The 21579-nt window shown below is 34.1% G+C and overlaps 1 protein-coding gene across 1 annotated transcript; it reads right to left on the reverse strand.

Annotated features, from left to right (window-relative positions):
- LOC109850470 lies at nt 1452–10509 on the reverse strand. The gene is made up of 5 exons (XM_020420487.1): nt 10256–10509; nt 10017–10158; nt 5310–5406; nt 4746–4832; nt 1452–1881 (listed from the first exon to the last, which is right to left on the reverse strand). The coding sequence occupies exons 1-5, from the start codon at nt 10317–10319 to the stop codon at nt 1747–1749; spliced, it is 525 nt and encodes a 174-aa protein (XP_020276076.1). The 5' UTR covers nt 10320–10509; the 3' UTR covers nt 1452–1746.

Genomic DNA, 21579 nt, shown 5'->3' on the forward strand with positions numbered 1-21579 from the left:
TTTACAATCACTCACAAACTAAACCCTCAAACAAACTCTCAAATCCCTCACATTATCTCTCCACAAAAGGCTGCACAAAAGGACTGCACCAAAAAAAATCTCCTGCTAAAAAATACCCAAAACCTCTGCTGCAATCCCTGCACTTTTCCCTCTGCCTCAGCCGCAAAAGAGAAAACTGCCTTGCACGCCTTTGCTTTTCCCCGCCGCAAAAACAATTCCCCTTGCGTACCCAAAAAACCTAATAAAATATTGTTTATATAGGGAGCAGTTCACGTTCGTGGGCCGGCTTCGTTTACAAATTCACGCGGAAACAAACCGCGTCTCGTGAACGTGGTAGACCCCACCCACGTTCACACCAATTATATTATCCTCGTTAAGAAAACTACTTAATAAAATTGTGTTAAGAATATATTTAATTGCTATATAACACTTTAGGATACATTTTCTCGGTCTATAATAAAATTACATAAATTAAACCATCATCAAACTATTAATGTGCAATATAAGATAATTGTAAAACTATTTCTGATTTAAAAAAATGTATTTAACATTTTCACATGTGCATTTCACGTGCCAATGTGCTAGTAATAATAAGAGATACTTATTTTTCGTAATTGCCAAGATGGACTACACGAAACGGATAGATGAAGAGATTAATGCACCGTTTTTCCAAACAAATTATTTTGATTTCAATTTAAACTTCAAACATTACAGAAAGATCCTTCTATAATAATTGACTTGGTACACATGGAGATGGCCGCAACAGTATTCTCATCTTAGGGCCTGCTTGGTTTAAGTAAAACTTTAACATTTTGCGTGGATTATAAATTTTGGGATCATAAATTGTCTTTTTTGGGTTTTGGGTTCCATAGTTAATGTTTGTTTCAATAATTTTTTTAGAATGTTGAATCCCAAGAATGCAAAAAGCACATAGTTTTTAGAATTTGTCAAATCCTCTCGATTAGAAAGGATTTAGCAAATCCCATAAATGTGTATGCTTACCCCTCTCTTCATACCCTTGTATTTTATTTTCTTGTGGGAGATAACCTCACAGGTAGCTATATTCACCTATTCTTCTCTTTTAGAATCTGTTATCCTATAATTTGGGTTCAAAACAAACAAGATATTGCAAAATGTAGGATTTACTTTCCTATAATATTGAACCAAACGATATATTAGAAATCTCAAAGCATGCATAAAACTGTATGGATTTAAAATTCTCTACGAGATTATAAATCCTAAAATCTTTGGCATTTGAACCCAACAGCCCCTTAGCAAAAGAAACAAAAACAAATTGTGAATTCTTTGTTACTAATCCCGAATGTTTTATTCACTCCTCTTTCCTCACATTTGTCAAATAAAACTTGTGGTTTCTGGCAAATTCTGCTGTCATAGAATCCTTTTCAAATAATAAGCGTATTTTCACAAGCCATCTTTCAGACAAACAGAAGCTTAAATGTCAATTGACTATGATCATCCCCCTCGAGTATTTCCATACCAGAAGAGACAGCAGTGAACATTTGTGTTTATTTCTGCGACCATTTTTTTATTTCCCTTTTTTTTCCAAACTGGTGTCCAATTATACAGGGTAACACTTTCTCATAGGCAAAGCAGAACTTTCAAGAACGATAACAACACATCTACAAGTATTTAAGAGTTTTGTTATTTGTGCTCACTTATTTGCCTCTTTTAACGTTCCAGGGTTTATTTCCAGAGCAAAGATACAAGAGATCTGGTTTGAACCTTCTACACTGCAGCTTCGACTTCATCGGATGCCACTGCTGCTCCATTTGCCTCATCGTCAGCTCGTAACTGAGAAGAGACACCATCAATGGCGGAGTTCAGTTGTGCAATCTTCTCTGTCAGTATCTTGCGGGTTCTCTGTTTTTGTCAATGAGATCGTGTGTGTACAGTTAGCCAATATTGAGCAGCATGAAAATTTGGGGTAAATGATAGAAAATCTCTCACAAGGTTTTAACAGCAACATGTTACCTTCTCTCCTTTAACTTTTAGTCAAATATTCATATTTTTTATATAATTAACAATTTTCAGTATACTAATCATACACATGTTAATATGGGAGTACAGATGAGTGTCATATTCTATTACCATTGTTTTTATTTCCAACTTGACTTTTTAGAAATTCAAATGGAGGAGACAAACTGTCACTTTTGAAGCCTTAAAGTGTATTTATGAGAATCCTGCAAAAGCTAGGGGTAACTTCGGACAATTAACCCTAAAATATATCATGCCCATTTCTGAAAAATAAAGAACTCGTCGAAGTGAACCAACACAAAAAGAGAAGAATAGTTGTTCACTCCTTGAGATTTTTACAAAAATCCATCCCATCTCATAAGATTGTACAGGCAACAAACTTCTTGAATAAAATGTAACAGACATGAAGCTGACAGACATCAAGTTTTCATGCTCTAAATTCAACGGTTTTACATTGAAAATACTATGAGGACATAAATGCTAACAAAGAAATGAGGTTGCCTAGGAAAATCATGTGAAAAGATGATAGAGAACAAGACAAAAATGTGTCATTTACCTATACCATAGGCTAAGGGTGAGAGCTTTAAAGTTTAAACTTAGGATAAAATGAGGGAGAATCATTTAGGTGGTCTAAAGCTGTGCAACTGCAAACAATTACTGTCCTGATTATGAGAAACTAGATCATGGCATATACCAACTTCCAATTGTTTGGGGTCTATATGTATATATAAAGCGTAGGCAAACTTAAAAAAATAATAATGAAAATAAAGCTTAAAAAGAGAAACATACATCAAAGAAGTCAATCATATTTTGTTGACCTGTAAACTAAATTGTAGATTTTTTTTTTCCCCGTGAGTTGTGGAATAAAAGGCCAGTTAAACACTTTTCCGTAAAGGAGTGCCTTAGTGAATAAATGAATCTCTATATGAAAAAGAAAACATGTTTAGACTATTTTTTGAGTATAGTTCTGAGTCCCTAAGTGAATAAATGAATCTCTATATGAAAAAGAAAACATGTTTAGACTATTTTTGAGTATAGTTCCGAGTCGGTGCACTTATTATCCAAAAGGTAAGAATTTTATAAACTCCAACTCTATCATTTTAAGGAATTATGAACCCACAAGTATATGCTAGTTCACAAAAACTTGTACGGCGTTATCTTCACACCATGGGGCATGCTTGTTTCCTCAGGAATATCCTCTTTATCATGGGTCTTATATGGAATTAGCTTTCTTAGGTCTGATCGAAATTTCATACCCCTCTTTTTTGCGGGAACATTTCTCTTCTGTATGACTGCTTCTGGGACACATGGATCCAAGCCAAGACTCCGTGCTTCTAAAAGCCAACCCTTACTCACAACCCTTCCTTGAAAAAGTTGAAAATGGAAAGCGATTGAAGGATGATGGATGGAAAATCCCTCTTTCCATCACTCCCTCCCAAATTCTACAAAACTTAAAGCCCGTCACTACTTTCTTTTCAATAATTTCGAAACTGAAACTTATAAGTTAATTGCATACTGAAGACTTGTTCTTGTCATACTATTTCCTTTCACAAAAGCATGTTGTTGAATGTTATCAAACATAAAAGAAGGTCCAAGTCAGTAACTCTTGCTTCACTTTTAATAGAGGTTACAAAATTATTTGACTTTGCAGTAGAATGGAATCTGAAAAATGAGAGAAAGCAAACTTTGATTATTTTAAATGGTTTAATGACATGGAGACATTACTTCTAAGGGACACGATGAAGAATATTTACTGGTTACCTAGTCAAAGTTTCAATAAGCGGAGATGAACGCATTGTGCTTTTTGATCTTGAATTATAATTCCAAATTTTTAATATATGGATATTATCCAAAAATATAAATTTTAGCAAAGAAATCTTGAAGCCAAAAGAAACTTCTATGTCATATAAAAACCTCAAACTTCTATGTCATATAAAAAACTGAAGTTGCAGCTACATTGTATGTGTGGCCTTTAAATTCACTTGACATTATTCTATCACATAAAACATGATTTGGTTTTGTGTTCAAATGGGCTTGAACTAAGAAATGCTATCCAATCACTTGGATAGATAAATCCAAACAAAAAGAAGATCTGGCTTAAAGCGCGAATAAATAGGGATTCAGGTAAGGGCTACGTTTATCAAATAGGGACAACAAATCCAGTGTACTGATAGATCAACTTTATTATTTAACTCACTGAGTACAGTTCATTGTCCAATTGGGAGAAATTCTGGCATGCTTTTCTCAGAGATTCAGGCTTGTAGCCCTGAATTTTGGACTAGAATGATTCTTTGCCCAGTTTGGGACAAAGCATGAACTTCCAGCCAAGTATCACATTCACATTTCTTTCATGACTGTAAATATTAATTATGGTGAGAAATGTGATACATGCAAGTTAGACTTAGATCTTGAATTATCTTAAGTAGCAGTTATTAGCCACCAACCCCCCCCCCCCCAACCACAAAAAAAGAATTTCTTAATAGATAAGGGAATGCACGCAAGAAAATCTTGAAAAACTTTAGTGCTTCTTTTCACCAACTTCCCATCGCTTATAATACCATATTCTGGAGAAAAATATAATTGTTAAAGGGTGGGGGTGGGGTGGGGGACCTATGCCACTATGTTCAGTTGTGAGTGACAACAGCATGATCCAGTAGTCCAACATTAAAAGGATAAAGAAATATAGCTTCTTCACACTTAAAAGATATTTGACAAAATAAATATAATCCCTGCCATGGTGAAGAGCTTACCTCCAAAGCCTTTTCCTCATCATATATAAATTTTGGCAGCTTCCTCATCAACTCTTTTTTATCAGTCCCTGCCAATGCTCTGCTAATCTGAAATGGAAGTGTTGTTTTCAGAAAAAAGGTGGTAAAATGGTAATTAGTAATTACATAACCACTAATAAACCATCTTTTCAAGTAAATCTCCATCAATAACTGCTCCCAGGTACATTTTCCAATTATGTGGACCTTACTATTTATAACTATGCTCATGTAGAACAGTTGATAACTTACTGATCAGTACCAACAAGGTTCGTGGGTGGAGTGGTAGAAAGATGAAAAAAATCCCACATATAAATGGTCAGCTCATGCTTAGGACACCAAATAAGAACTATCCTATCTTAGTTGAAAACTTGAAATAAAGGCGGACTATAATTCACTGGTTTCTGTCTGGTTCCTGCTTTAGACAAGACATTTTTGTTGATGCAGTAAATTACAGCCAGTTGCCATCAAATGAACTTATGATAACAAGTCATCAATGTTCAAGGGCAAATATAAGTTTTGAAGCAGAATAAACTATGATACTAGTACCTGAGGTGCATAAATACAACCAAGTGCCCCCACTATTATTCCTCCCAGGACAAATCCGCCAATGAAGATATTGGAACTGTTTGGACTTCCACCATCACTGCAAAAGTTCCATAAAGCCAGCAAGGATATCAATTTGTTCATATTCTCAAACATAAGGCAACAAAGCAATATGTATCAAAGCGCAATATAAAACGCAAAAAAAATGAATTAAAGATTTGTAAGGAATAAACAAAGGTAGGGTGAAACAAGTAATGGAACAACAAGACAAAAAGAAAACAATGCAAACTGTGCGCGTACATATAATAAAAGTTGCACCAGGAAAAAAATAATACCTTACCTAATATAATTTTAAACCCCTTGATGAGATCTGCAGTTTTAGAACCACAGTTTGATCTCTAGTGCAATTGAACTAAACAACACAGAACGCAGGTTCAAGTTTGCATAATCTCCAGTTATTTGGAAAGGCATGTCAGCAACTAACAACTATCTAACTAGATCATTTCCCTTACGTAAATCTCAGCTGAGAACACTCCAAACGGTATATATGTTTTATAACGTCGTTCCTATTCTTCTTTGCTTACTGAGCAGAAATCTATTTACTAAACAATAAAAATGTAAATTATAAAAATTACAGTACCTGATGGGTCAATGTTTATTTGGGCTTTTGGGTTTGAGTTTTTACTATTTGGGATTGGCCTATTAATTTTCAAATGAGTTAAGCCTAATAGGCTATTGGGTCAGATTTGAGAGGGGCAAATTGTTTGAATATAGGGGTAAGAATTCAAATTTACAAGGGGTGAAGTGATAAAAAGCAAAACCTCGGGGTGCAGTTGCCCACCCACAGCACCATGTAAATCCGCCCTCATAATATATATTATACTCCCTTTTAAGCTAGGAGTTTGAGAAAACTTTCCTTTGACAATATTGTCATTTATCTATTTAAATATCACATTATCATCCTATCTTAATTAATAGAACCCTTCAATTAGATCTAGAATACATTACGATCTATAATACATTACTGATGATCCTATCCTAAATAATAGAAATATCTTTAATAAATTCTTTAAAATCCAAAGGTTATAAAACATGTTCTCAAAAATCTAAAAATTATACGAAGCACCCTTAAATCAGAAAATTACAAACAACCCAGAGAAATTAATCTTTTTTTAAAAGGCCTCAAAACTTTAAAAATTGCAAACAACCCCTTATATAGCTACAAATTATCATACTCCCTTTTAAACTATCCTTGGATAATATTGTCCTTGATCTTTTTAAATATCACATTCTGATCCCATCCTAATTAATAGAACCCTTTAAATAGATCTATAATACATTACTTGTGATCGTATCCTACATAAAAGAAATATTTTAATAAAATTTTAAAAATCCAAAAGCTATAAACAATGTTCTTAAAATTATAAAAATTATACAAAGCACCCTTAAATAAGAAATTGCAAACAACCCCTCAGAAATCAAGAATTTCAAAAAAGTCCTTAAAACTTCAAAATTTACAAACAACTCCTTATATGGCTACAAATTACAAATTACCATTTGAAAACTCTAAAAATTACAAACATCAAGAACCCCCAAAAAAACCCAAAAGTTACAAAAACACTCTAAAATTCAAAAATTATAAAAGAATCCTGAAAATCTAAAAATTTTGAATAACCTCTTAAACAATATGAAATTATAGGCAGAACCCTAAAATTAAAAAATTATTGACAACCTCCTCATAAAAAATTCCAAAGATTATAAAAAGCACCCTAAAAATATGAAAATTTTGAACAGTCCCCTAAACAACTTGAAACATAATATGTTAAAAATTGAAATATTACAAATGACCCCCTTGAAAAAGCTAAAAATTATTAAAAAACTTGAAAACCCCAAAAATTACAAAAAGACAACTTGTAAATCAGCAATTTTCAAACAGTTCAAATTACAAACCACCACTGAATATTCAAAAATTACAGACATGAAATTATAGGTAGAAATATGAAATTTGAAAACTACTAACAACCTCCTCACTAAATATTCTGAAATTATAAAAATCGCCCTAAAAATCTGAGAATTTTGAACAATCAGCTAAACAACTTGAAATTATAGATAACATTTTAAAAATTTTAAAAAAACAAACAACCCCCTTGAAAAATCTAAAAATTATAAAAAAAACACCTTAAAATCTAGATATTAAAAACAAACACCTTGAAAATAAGAAATATCGAACCGTGCCGTGAACAATTTGTAATTACATATAGCATCACAAAAAATTTAAAAAACACAAATAGACTTTCAAAAATCTTAAGTTGCAAAAAGCACCTTGAAAAAATGAAAATAAAAAAACTCAAAAATCAGAAATTTTTGATCAACGCTTTGAACAATCTAATACTACAAACAACCACTGAATATTCAAAAATTACAAACAACCTCTGAAACGTCTTTAAAAATACAAAAGCATGTTAAAATTTGAAAATTACAAAAACACTCTGAAATATAAAAAAATTTTATTAATTCCCTGCACAATTTGAAATTACAAAGCCCCCCAAAAAGTTTGAAAATCAAGAAAAAACCTATGAAAAAGTTAAAAATTACAAATGACCTTATGAAAAAATGTTAACTTACAAACAACTCCCTAGAAATCAAATATTGCAAACAACCTACTAGAAAAACAAAAATAAAATAAAACAACCACCTTAACATCTAGAAGTATCAAAATAACTTTAAGGTTGAAAATTCGATAATCGAAATTCTAACAATTCCCAAACAATGGATTGGAATCAATTACAAAATTTAAAATTCTGACAATTCCTTGAATCTAACACAAAATCAGTGTAATTTAAAAAAACAAATGGCATTTGAAGAATTCTGAACAAAGGATGACAAATGCTGCAAGATTCCAATGGGAGGTTGTTTTGGGTGAATTATATGTCTACATTCTCTCTTTGAGATCTTAAAATCTTATGGGATTACTTTCATTGCATAAACTATGTATGCACTTTCTTTTTCTTTGGACATTACTTTGTATTTGACCGACAGGATTTTTGCTATAAGGAAATAGTATCTCTCAAAATTTTAAAACTTCCCTAAAGAGGTCAAGGCTTTGATGCCTTATGTTTTTCTTTAGTAGATGTCGCTTTTCTTGAATAATTATGTTGTCATTTAGCTTTAAAAGTGCAATATAGTAGGTTTGTGGGAGGTTAGCTTTTGGTTAGAAGTGTCTTACCCATATTACAAATCATATTAATTTTGTTATTAGTAATTAGTAACATATTAATATATAATTTTTATTATTTCTAAACTAACGTCTTGAATCATATAATTAATCTTCTTTGTTGGTCTCATGTGAATTTTGTCAAGTATGAATTTAATACGGATCTCCCATCGCATTAACCATTATGCATTTGCTATACATCATAAAAGTTCTTGGATATGTCTGTTAGATCAAAGTTTTAAAATTACAAGTTAGAATTTTTTATGTTTGTTAAATTAAAATTCTAAAATTTGTAAGGCATAACTAAATTCAATGCACTATCAAGTTTGATATTAGTCTACAAAGTGTTATCATCATCAAGTAGAGGTTTAAAATCATGATCTTATTTCGTGCAATAAAGAATATGGTAACCATGAACTATTTCACAAACGAGTTATAGTAAAGACACAAATCTGTTCCTCCAAAAAAATAAAGACATATACCCAAATGGAACAATCTAAATATTTAACGACGTGCAACGCATTACATCCCACCTAGTATATATATGTGGGGGGGGGGGGGGCAGGCTTTAGGGCATCTTAGACATATGCCTTGGGGTCTACACAAGAATCCTTTTCTTCCACTCAGCTCTATTAATGACCCTCTCCAAAAGATTAACAAGTATTATATCCTTTTGTATTACCACGTAATTAGTCTACATCCAATCTTCAATTCTCCTTTAATTATGGCCATCTAACCTCCTTAACTTGCATTTTTATTCACCACGTACTAATAGATAATGATCGAATTGAGATAGGATTTTTGCTTAACCAATGCACAAGAGGAGGCCAATATGTCTTGAGTTTTAGTGAGATTATCGTGGTTTCAGTGCCTTTCAGCCTAAACCAGCAAATGAAATGAGTGAGACGCTACTGATTTAACACTTTTTCATATATTAGAGGAGGTTTTTTTGGGGGTGGGTCGTTTGGGGTAGGTGATAAAGAAACTTGAGTCGCAACTAAAACTAGGTAAGAGATTTCAATGTAGATAGCTCCATCCATATTCGTTCAACTACACCCAAATTTCAAATGTAAATGCTAAGTTGGACGTTGTCACAACATCAAAAGGTAGCTGCAACAACAACAAAAGGGTACAAGTAGAGGAGTTGCGGCTGCGTACAAAGTAAAGAGCATTCCAACAACAGGAGTTGGAACTACATGACGTGGTAAACGCATTGTGTTACAACTTCTTCTAAAGAAACACACCCTAAGTGGTCTTTACCGGCGGGTGCATGACCATCTTTTTTCGGCCTTGCCACATCACAAAACTCCATATCTTTTTTCTCTGCAATGTCAAATGCATTTCCTTTCAAGGTAAAATCTTTATGCGTATTCTAAAATGGTTGTCTTCACTCTAACCACACGAAAATGGCATCTCAATCGACAATCCAACAATGGCACCGTTCAAAGAAAACGAGTATTACTACTAAAGATGCAGAAAGAGGTAATTTAAAGTACCTAACGCTAGCTCGCACGGAAAATCCTCTCTTCCAGTTCTTACTGCCTTCTAATCTTCTTCCCCGAACAGGAACAATCATCGATAAGTTCCTCGATCCCATGCTTACAAGAGAATGCCGCCTCAATGGCTTCAAGGAACAACCTTGCCAAATCAGAGAAATTACAACGATATAAGGTCCAATTTACGCAAAGAAAATCCCAAAAACGAAATAATACGACCTAAATTTAGCGGAAAGTACCGGAAACGGATCGGAGGTGGAGATCGGAGGCGGAGATTGGGGATTTAGATAGAACCACCGCCATGATGATGATAATTTGGTTCTAATTTGACGTTAATTTGGGATATTTTCGAGGAAAAAGGGGGATTTAATTAAATTAAAAGTGGGAATTTGAGAGGAGGAGGAGGTGGGGAAACGGGGGGATTTGTAGTTTTCGAGAGACCAAGGGAACAGGGCGCTCGTCTTTGATAGTATCGGAGCGAGCTTCTTTACTCACTAGCCGATGATTGAAATTGGACTACTTAATGGCTTCTTTAATTGCATTTTAACACACAAGTAAAAACTTTGCACTTAAGTACCCTAACTTGTACTTTTTTTACGCACTCACATATCCTATTAAGGCTCTGTTTGGATACTATGTTGTTTTACTTGTTTTCATTGTGTTTTTGCCAAAACCAAAACATCATGCGTTTGGAAATCATTGTGTTGTTTAAACTAATTCATCATCAAACCGAAAACACAACACTTATTTCAAAACACATTTTAGGTGTTTTAAGTTTGGTGTTTTGGTTTTGAGTTTGAGAATGTGTTAATATAATATCTAACATAATATATTAAATATAATTAATATAGAGTTATTATCAACATGCTTATTATATTATACTATACTATACTATATTATAGTTAATTTAATATATTAGTAATATTTATTAATAATATAATATAATAATAAAATACTTTTATATATATAATGTAATAACATATTAATACAAATGTTAATATGTTAATATGTTTTATATAATAAATAAATATAATAAATATAATATAACTAATAAAATAATAAAAAGTTATTGATAATAAATAATAATATAATATATACTATACAATAGCAATATTGTCATATATTATTTTAACTTTTTAATAAACAAATCTGTTAAGCAAATTAATAATTTATAAATATTATATAATCAGTAACATATTTAAATTATAACATATATAAATATAATATATTATAATACATATTATATTTAGTAATGTAATATTAATTATATAAATATTATATTAATTATGTAATAAATAATATAATTATTTATAAAATAAAATTAATTTTTATAATAAATTATATTTATTACTAACAAATGTTAATGTGAAAACAAATATATTATAATATATAATATGTATTTTATATCTTATTACATATATATTATTAAAGTACTATTATAACTGCTAAATAATATTATTACTATAATATTAAAATATTTAATATATTAATCTATTAATAAAATAATATTAACATTATTAATAATTATTATTTTATGAATAATTAGTATTAATATTATATTATATTTAATAATAGTATAATATTATACTATAATAAAATAAAGTATTATAAAAATATTAGTATAATACAACAATAACAAATTGATATACCAAAATAATTAAATATATAATTATTTGAAAATAATATGTAATAATTATAATATAATATAACTCATTAAAGTATAATATAATATTATTATTACATTATATAATATTATATTGCATTACATTTAAAACTTATAATACTATAATAATATAAACTAAATATTATAATATTTTATTTATAATATATTTTATTATAATTAATATATAATATATTAATAATATGTTTAATACTAATGTTATAATAAGTCAAATTAGTGTTGATCAAAAATACTTAACATGGTGTTTTGAAAATATTTTAAGAGAAAAACACAACATCATGGTGTTTTTTACAAAAACACAACAAGAAAAACACCATGCTATCCAAACGAATGACCGAATTTTGTGAAAGCTACATGCAAAATACGAAGCAGAAGAATGTAAATACGAAAATACTAAGCACGTAGAGAGCATGAAATCCACACCATGATCATCCTAATTAAATCTAACATGATTCCTATATAAAAGAGAGTATCCAAGAGTTACAAAAGCTTACTTTTCAAGCGTGATTCGATGGTAGATCGAACACCCCTTAGCTTGTTCTCCTTATTATAGTTAACCTCCTTGTAGTTGATAGGATAGTAAGAGGTAGAGCTCTCTTCTTTTCTTATGCAAAACATTTATGAAATACACATTTTAACTATACCATGATTAATTAGTCATAGGATGAGCCATTAGGTGGTATGGTTTGGGAACATAGTTTTAAGCACATAGGTTTTGACATTTGATGACTCATGGCATGACTCATAGGATGAGTCATTGATATGTTAACTATTTCTCACGACTCATGGCATGACTCATAAGATAACTCATTGTTTTGGACGACTCATGGCATGACTCATAGGATGGATCATTGATATGTTGACATCTCTTTCTCTATATATATGAGCTCTCTCTCCCTTCTTTGATGGTTAATGAAAAAAATGGCTAATTTTAAAGTTTTAAATTTCACACTTAAAATTTCTTAGTTATTCAAACATGAGAATTTCTATTAGAAAATTTTCATGTGATAGTCATATGCTAAATTTGAAATTTTTAACTCATAATTTTTTATAAAATTTAAAATTAAGTATATTGTTATTTTATTTTAAATCTATCTAATTTTTTTTGGAATAGGATTTTGGTACGTTTAATAATAAATTGGACAAATATTAAGAGTTGAAATATTATCAAATTGGTAGCGATGAGAATTTCTGGGAGCACGCATATATCCTAAAGTTAATCATATCATATCATACATATACTCCTTATAAAAGTGTGAATTTGAGGGAAACTTTTTATAGTCAATATTATCCTTAACCCTTTTGTATATTACATTCTAATCTTATCCTAATTAATAATTTATATTCAACTATTTTAAAATTAAAATCATTAACCAAAATTTGATATGAAAAGAGAGAACTAATTCTCTGTCCTATTAGAAAATGACATGCGTCTGACTAATTCTAAGCGGTTCTATTTTTCTAAGAATTCTCATTAAACTAAAACTATGAATATCCAAAGTAAAATTCCAACAATCAAATATTTGTTAATCCTAGACAAACTGTACTATTTATAATGAAAAAATACAAAAATGTAATGTGTCCTTCCTTTAAAAAGTAAATTTTAATAAAACTTACATAACTTTAAATTGGGCACCAAACTCCCAAAATGTTTGATATTCTACTAAATCATCAGTGAGTTTGATAATATCAGGAAAACACTCAAAACATTTTGATTTTTTGCACCTAATTTTCATAATGGCGTTTACCTAAAATTTTACATCGACTAAAATTAACCATCATGGAGATTATATGTAAAACCCCGAAAATTCTATAATAAAAATATGTGAATTATTAATAGTGAATAATTCTCTTATGATTTATAATCATGTAAATATATCAGATGTATATATTTATCAGTGTTTGGGAACCCAACAGGTGTTTATATATGAGAGACATCGAGTGATATGTGTCCAGCAGGTGAAATGCCTACAGAAGGCAGTTTGTTTTCCAGTTTGATTTCTTTTACGGTTTTTATTTTGGTCTTATTGGGTTTCGGGTCGGGTTAGGGCTTTGGTATATATTCTAAACCTACCCAGGAGAGCCTCTCCCTTCATCTCAACGTAAAACCCTAGCCCCTTTTTCTCTCCCCTCTCAGAACCCTAGCCGCCTCTGGTGATCTTTGAGGAGTTTGGAGGAGTTCCAGGGGATTTCAGCAGATTGGATCTCAGGAGAATCATCTCCAGAACGTTCGTCAACACCCAAGGTGAGTATCATCTCACCCAATCCCTCACCCCTGTTTTCCATGATCTTTATTTTGGATTTTTGAGTTTTGGATGAGCCAAAATAGTATTTTTGTTAAGAAACGACTTCTCTATGGTATAATAATATGAATCAGATGTTTTAGTTTATAAAAACTCACCCAATACTTGTTTGATGACGATCTAGATCTAAAATTTTGCCTAAACAAGAACTAAATCATTTTTACTGTCATTTAAACGATTTGGAAATTGTTTCTCATGTTTTTATAATATTGGAAGTATAGATTTCAAGCCTGAGATTTGTTGTTTATGTTCAGTATGATTTTAAAACCTTAGAACTCTTGTTATCGTAGAGATTTGCAAATTTTCATTTCAGGTTTCGAGCTGACAGAAACCCAGATTTGGGTTTCTGTCCGCTCGGCGGTCGACCGACGCGGTCGACCGCTGAGCTCGTTTTGAGGTTTCGGTCGACCGCGACGTTATTTCGGTCGACCGCCCGTTATTTCGGTCGACCGCGTCGACCGCCGATTATTTCGGTCGACCGCGACATTATTTCGGTCGACCGCTTCGTCATTTCGGTCGACCGCCGATTATTTCGGTCGACCGCGACATTATTTCGGTCGACCGCCAGGTTAGTATCAGAGATCGGTCGACCGACTCGGTCGACCGACGCACTGTCTGTGACATTTTCCCTGTTCTGTGTATTTTTGAGTGTTCTGTTCAGGTTTGGGAGTTTGACTGGACTATCTGACATTGGTATTTAGTCTTGCTATGTACCCAGGCACAATAGATGACCTGAGAGCAATAATTTTGGATATATACACTGATATGATTATGAATTGACATAAGTAGTTTTCACTATATACCACATTGATATTTTTTACAGTTTCTAAGTCCTCGTGTTGGACTATGATTTATAGAAGTCCTTGAGATTTGGACTGTGAGTTATGAAAGTCCTCGTGTTGGACTGTGATTTATAGAAGTCCTTGAGATTGGACTGTGAGTTATGAAAGTCCTCGTGTTGGACTGTGATTTATAGAAGTCCTTGAGATTGGACTGTGAGTTATGAAAGTCCTCGTGTTGGACTGTGATTTATAGAAGTCCTTGAGATTGGACTGTGAGTTATGAAAGTCCTCGTGTTGGACTGTGATTTATAGAAGTTCTCATGTTGGACTGTGATTTATGAAAGTCCTCGTGTTGGACTGTGATTTATAGAAGTCCTCGTGTTGGACTGTGATTTATAGAAGTCCTCGTGTTGGACTATTTGACACCTATTTCATGAGTTTGGAAACTACGACATGATGTTGATAAGGCACTTATGTAAATAATAACATGTCTTCCATGTTAGCTTTGGTATGCCACTATATAATGTTCTGAGATTTGCTGTATTTCTTTTATTATTGTTTCTGTACTAGAACCTCGGGTTTGGTGTTTAGAGATTTACAATTTGAGATACAAGGTATATACATGAGGGTTTCCTTGTTTGGATTATTTCGCTCGACGTACCTATGCTCGTGTTGTAAATTTCTAAATACTAAAACCCTCTTTAGTAAGATAAATGATTTTAGTCTTTCTAGCTATGTATTATTTTTCTTTGGGCTCCACTGTAGTGAGGTTAGACATTTGAGAGTCTTGTTCTAGAAGTTGTAAAGGCTGTATGCCTTATTTCTTATCGTCAGACAGTTGTATTTGAGACTTGTTGAGTATTTCAGTTTATCTACTCAGATCTGGATTATGTATTTCTGTATTGTTGGATGATGAGATATTTATGTGACTATTATCATTTCGTCAGTCTTCCTTGTATTATCTTTTACCTGTTTTGTACCTACACCAGTTGTTGATTCTACTAGATGGATGTTAATTGTGATGGTGAAACATGTTATTGCACGGTGTGGTGCATAGCAGGTTTGACATTCTTGGTTTCACCTTGGACTGCAGCCTTGTGTGAACCCAGGGGCGTCACATTATATACTCGTCAAATCATTCTTATTTACAAGGTAATCCATAAATTTACAAAAAAAACCTTAAAATGAAAACTTATAAATAGTTGTCTAAAAACCTAAAATTATAAATAACACGTAGAATAATTTGAAAGGTATAAACAACACACTTTAAATTCCTAAAAATTATAAAAAAAATCCACATAAATATTGAGATATTACAAACAAACCCTTAAAAAATGTAGCCTCCTAAAAATTTTGAAATTGAAAAGAAAACAATTGAGAATCTAAAATTAAAGTAAAATACTATTAAATTTTGAAAGTTAAACATATTGTAACCATTCACAATTAAAAAAATTATAAAAATATCATGTCTCCCTCGTTTAGAAATTAAACTTCAATAAAACTCCCATAACTCTAAATTGAACACTAAACTTTCAAAATGTTTGATATTCTTACTAAATCATCAGTAAGTTTGATAATTTTAGAAAACATCCAAAACGCTTTTATTTTTTTGCACCTAACCTCCATAAATGGCTTTATCCAAAATTTACATCGACTAAATTTAACCCTCAATAACAGTATATACTCGTCAAATCATTCTTATTTCAAGGTAAAACATAGATTTACAAACAGCCTTAGAACTATAAAGAATTACAAATAGCTATCTAAAAATTTAAAATTACAAATAATACGTAGAATAATTTAAAGGGTACAAAAACCCACTTTAAATTCCCAAAAATTATAGAAAACTTGCTGAAAATTTGGGATATTGCAAACAAATCATTGAAAAAAAACTTATAGCCCCCTAAAATTTTTGAAATTGAAAAAATAAAAATCTAAAAATTAAAGAAAAAGACTATTACAATTTGAAAATTATAAATGACCAACCAAAAATTCATAAATTACAAACAACTGCAAAAGAATTTAAAAAGTAAAAACAACCACCTTTAAATTTTGAAAATTACAAAAAAACCCTAAAATTTAAAAAATCAAACAAACACAATAAAAATATGGATTTTCAAAAAACTAAATAAAAACTAAAAAGTGATAAATAGAATCTGTTGATGTCAGTTATCAAACAACGAAATTTAGCATGAATTTTTTAGTGTGTTAGGTTCCTCAATCTTCTTTCATGGTTGATTATGGAGCAAAGGATTTAGCCCTGCATACAAATAACATGTGAAAGGATCAGAGTTGGGATCTCCGGTGGTTCTTCCAACGGTCAAGTCAGTAAAGAGCTTAAATGGAGAAGAAAAACATGATTATAGTGTGTTTATTTGCAAAGATTTGCTTACCTTTATACGACAGATAGTGCGCTTATTTATAGCAGATTCACGAGAGTGGTTTTATAATTGTGGACGAGTTGAAGTAGTCAATTTAGTCAGGAGATATTGTACAGGTGTCGGCTACAAATGGTATGATTACCCTATAATTAATGTGTTGGTGGCAAGGAAAGCATTGTGCTGACAGGGTCCAATGAGTCATTAAGACTTTTGGGGCTAGAATAATAATAATACAACCATGCATTTTATGTGATGGTGATCGACCGTCAGTGGGGAATTTGAGGACAAACCGTCTCTCATTTCGACCTTGCGAGAGGGTCGATAAATGATGCTTTTTTTACTTAGCCATCTTGGACTAGGAAGATCTCGACCCGATCCTATAGAATGAAGAAACATAGAGTCAATTGTAATACCCCAACCCTTGAGAGGGTGATGTAATTAGTATTGATAGATTTGATCGAAACACTCATACCACCAAGATGCATCTTCTTTTCGGAAACCCAACTCTTAGAAACTCCAAAGTTAAGCGTGCTTGGCCTCGAGAAATTCTAGGATGGGTGACCCCTGGGAAGTTTTCTAGGGAGTGCGTGAGTGAGGACAAAAACGTGTTGAAAAGACATATGGTGGTTTGTGAGACCAGTCCATCAGATCTAATAGCGTACCGACTCCGGGATTCCGTGGCGGAGCGTTACATCAATCCTAACAGCAGGATTCGAGTAAGGATGCCTTCTGACTCAGCCCCTCTTGGGAAGGGTCGAGTGTTGATGTCACTCAAGTCGTCTTGCATAAGATGAGGCCGGTCTGGTGTTTAGTTAATACAAGATATATGTTGACTCTTGGTGGAGAATTAACACTTAGCCATTTCTGATACAACATTGACCCCTTTCACTCGAACTTGGGTAACCAAGTATAAGTGAAATTGAACAGTCACCTGTTAGGGTTCCAAGGTGCATTTATTAGGTGTTTCTGATGGACCGTTGTTGACATGATGTTTTGACATCAGGTAAAATCATGCATCAACATTGTCATGTTTTATGAGCATAGATTGCATGACGGTTGGAGAGTGGTGCTTCAATTATTGAGCGGTTGCCTTGAATTTTAGAGTCAATCCTAGAAGTCCATCAGTAACTGAGTCGACTGTTATGATCTCGTCATGTGTCCGCCTCTATGCTTATATATCCTTGCTCTTCCAAAGGGTTAACTTTACTTATTTTCAAAACCCTAGAACTCTCTTCATTGAGTCATTTTCAAACATCTTCTCCATTCTTCGGCGATTTTCTCAAGAATATCCTCTTCTGCTATCTCCATGTCCCTCGTAATGAGGCTAGGATTAGTTTGTTGTAGAAATTCCACTCTAAATGCACTCAATGGAGCTGGAGACCTATCATGACCGCTTTGACATCCCCCAAGCGTTTATGTTATTAGTGTCGGAGAGGAATCAAGCGGTGTACAACCATGGTGGCATTGTCACTCTAGTGTATAGCAGGGACTTGGAGTATAACCTTCGGCTCCCACTTTATCTATTTCTTTGTCGTACATTCGAGGCTCTAGGGGTCTCACAATCTCAGATCAAGCCAAACTCCATAGCCACACTGTGATGCTGGTGTAGTTTGTAATGATCCGCCACTAAGTGGGAGTCAAACCGACTCTCTAGATTCCCAGCCAGCTTCTCAGCGTCAAGGTCGGGGAGAACGACGGCCACTACTATTTCCAAAACTTGGGTGGCTTCAAAATCATCTCAAACCCTCCTAAGTCAAATAGGGGCTAGAAAGAGAGGTTCATCTGGGTTTTTAGGGTAGACCCGATTCTAGCTTGCTCGGCTTGGCCCAAGATCAAGAAGGATGTCTAAGGTTAGGCTTGCTCTCGAATGAGGAGAAGCGAGGGCTCAAAAAGATTCGGGCTTACACAGTGTCCCACCGGATTGATAATGTGTTTCACCCTTCAGTCTTATGAGTAGTCAGCATCTCTATAACCTCACTAACCAAAGGAGACAAGGCCAGAGCAGCGGTATTAGCATTGCTCTAGCAGAGCCTAAGGCAGCTTAGGTGGGGGGGCAATCAGGCCCTAAAAATGCCTCCTATGGTCTAGTTTGTCCCCAGAAAAAGTCGAGGAGGTCACTGTGAACACTACTGAGATTGTGGCTCGGTTGGCTGGGCTGAGTTACTCTACCACCAAGGCTAAAGGTCTAAGAAGAAGAGGAGGTAGCTAAGGAAAGTGGTCAGCCGAGACCCCTCTAGAAGTGTTGAACCAACGAAGAACAAGGAGGAGACGCAGTAGAGGAAGCTACCCCTTCTCCTGCCCAAGAAGCTATGGAGGCGAAGTCTTTGTCGCTTCCCTCACAGAGGCCCCTTGGGTTGAGTCATCAGGGTTGCTATGGTCGATGAGGAGTCCTACGTACAAGCTAAGGGGGTGAAATGTAGCAAATAAGCCCGTGGGGGTCCAGGCTCGGACTGAGGAGGAGACGACCCCTGCTCTACTTGTTCAGTCAGCCCAACGATAGGGCAAGGAATTGGCTACTGAAGAGCTAAAAGTAAAGGAGGCACCCCCACTTAAGTATCTGAATGGCCATCCCCCTTACATCGACGAGCTCGAGACAAACATGTAGGGGTAGTTGAAGATGATGTTGATGGTGTCATCCCGGGTCGGCTCTCGATATGACAAGGAGCCACCTAAGGAGCATCGGTTCATCCCTAAGCAATATCTCAACATAAGGGGGTTGGTTTTGGAGTCCAGGATAGTTCAGGTTAAGGTTCTAGACCAATTCTACCTACCCCGAGATGATGAGATACTCTTGATCATGTCGAACTACAAACTTCACTAGGCCCTCAAAAGACTACTTGCTGTGAGGGGCTCTGGTCGAGTAGGAGCTATTTGCTCGATTCAAGCATGCACAAGGCCTCCACTCTAAGCTCTAGGAAAAGTTGAAGGCTAAGAGGATGGCTCGGGAGGTGGCCGAAAAGCCGAAAAGAGTGTGGCTACCAAGGAGGATGACCTGGTGGCCTAGAGGAGGAGCAAGGGCAAATGACACAGGGAGTTGGAGATGACATGGTTAAGAGCCTGAGGGGGTCAATTAGCAAAAAGCCATCCCAAATCAGCAAGTTTTAGGAAGACCTCCGCCATCTCGAGCACAAACTTCGTTAGCGGGACGACATGATAAGGTACCTGAAAGAGGAGGTCGAGGTCAAGAGGCGGGAGAGCGTTGATGCTTTTGAACAGTCTTGGCTAGCTCATCATAACACTAAGGCCCTGTAGGACTAGTTGAATGAGGAGGAAGCTTCACATGAAATGTTAAGGAAGGAGATGACCTGAGTAGCACTGGAAGCTAAGAGACAAGGAGAGGCATCCCTCGCTGAGATACAAGTGCTACGAAGTCACCTCAACCACTTAGACTCTGAGGCCTACTGGGTTGAGGTCATTAAAAATTATCACAATGGAACTCTTGGGAAGGTGGAGGTGGCACTAGCCTACAAGGCCAGCTTTGACTACCTTCAGATATAACTTTTGGTCAAGCTAAAGATCGACCTTAACCAATTCCACTATCCCTCCCGAGTCGCAATTGCCTTGATGCTCTGCAGAAGATAAAGATGAGGGGTGAGGGGCATCTCCTGGATTTCGATAAGAGAGGCGAGGAGGGTGAGGAGTCAGCCCAAGAAATGGGTGAGCGCTCGACCCAAGATAGTTGGGCTAGTTGTCTTGAAGAGGAGGAAGATGAAGAGGTCGGGTCCGAGCCTTGATCCCCCTCTCTGCTAACTTCTACTGCTGCTTTCCCTCCGCATACAACTTTTGCTTTTGGTCCCAATGTTGTTCTAGCTTCAAGTCCTACACCTACTCTGAGTTTGGTCCCTTGAGAGCTCATTTATCTTTTTATCCTTTTCTCTTTTCTTATAACATCTTTGTGATGTAAATATCTCTTGCATTATAAATATTTTGACATATGATTAAAAATGCTTTTGTCAATTCGATCTATTACCTTTTTTATTATGCATATGTATTTTTCTATAGTTTATCTCATTTTATTCCAAAAAGGATACTAAGGTCTTACGAGTTGTAGTCAACCTAGTCGATGACGTGCCTTGATTTTATTCGAAAATGATATTAAGGTCTTACGAGTTGTAGTCGACCGAGTTAATGACGTGCCTTAGTTTTACTTTGAAAGGATGCCAAGGTCTTATGAGTTATAGTCGATCGAGTTGATGACATATCCTGGTTTTATTCCGAAAGGATACTAAGGTCTTACAAGTATTACAAAAACATAGCACAATAAGATATTGAAAAGTATTTATATTGTACAAGAACATTACAGTTACATTTATTAGAAATATTTTTTGAGATGTTCTATATTCCAAGAGTGTTGTAAGATTCTTCTATCAAGACTTTGGAGTCGGTAAGTGTTGGGATAAACTTCTTCAATGATCG

This window comes from Asparagus officinalis, chromosome 7 (assembly GCF_001876935.1).
Source record: "Asparagus officinalis chromosome 7, Aspof.V1, whole genome shotgun sequence".
Classification (NCBI taxonomy): Eukaryota; Viridiplantae; Streptophyta; class Magnoliopsida; order Asparagales; family Asparagaceae; genus Asparagus; species Asparagus officinalis.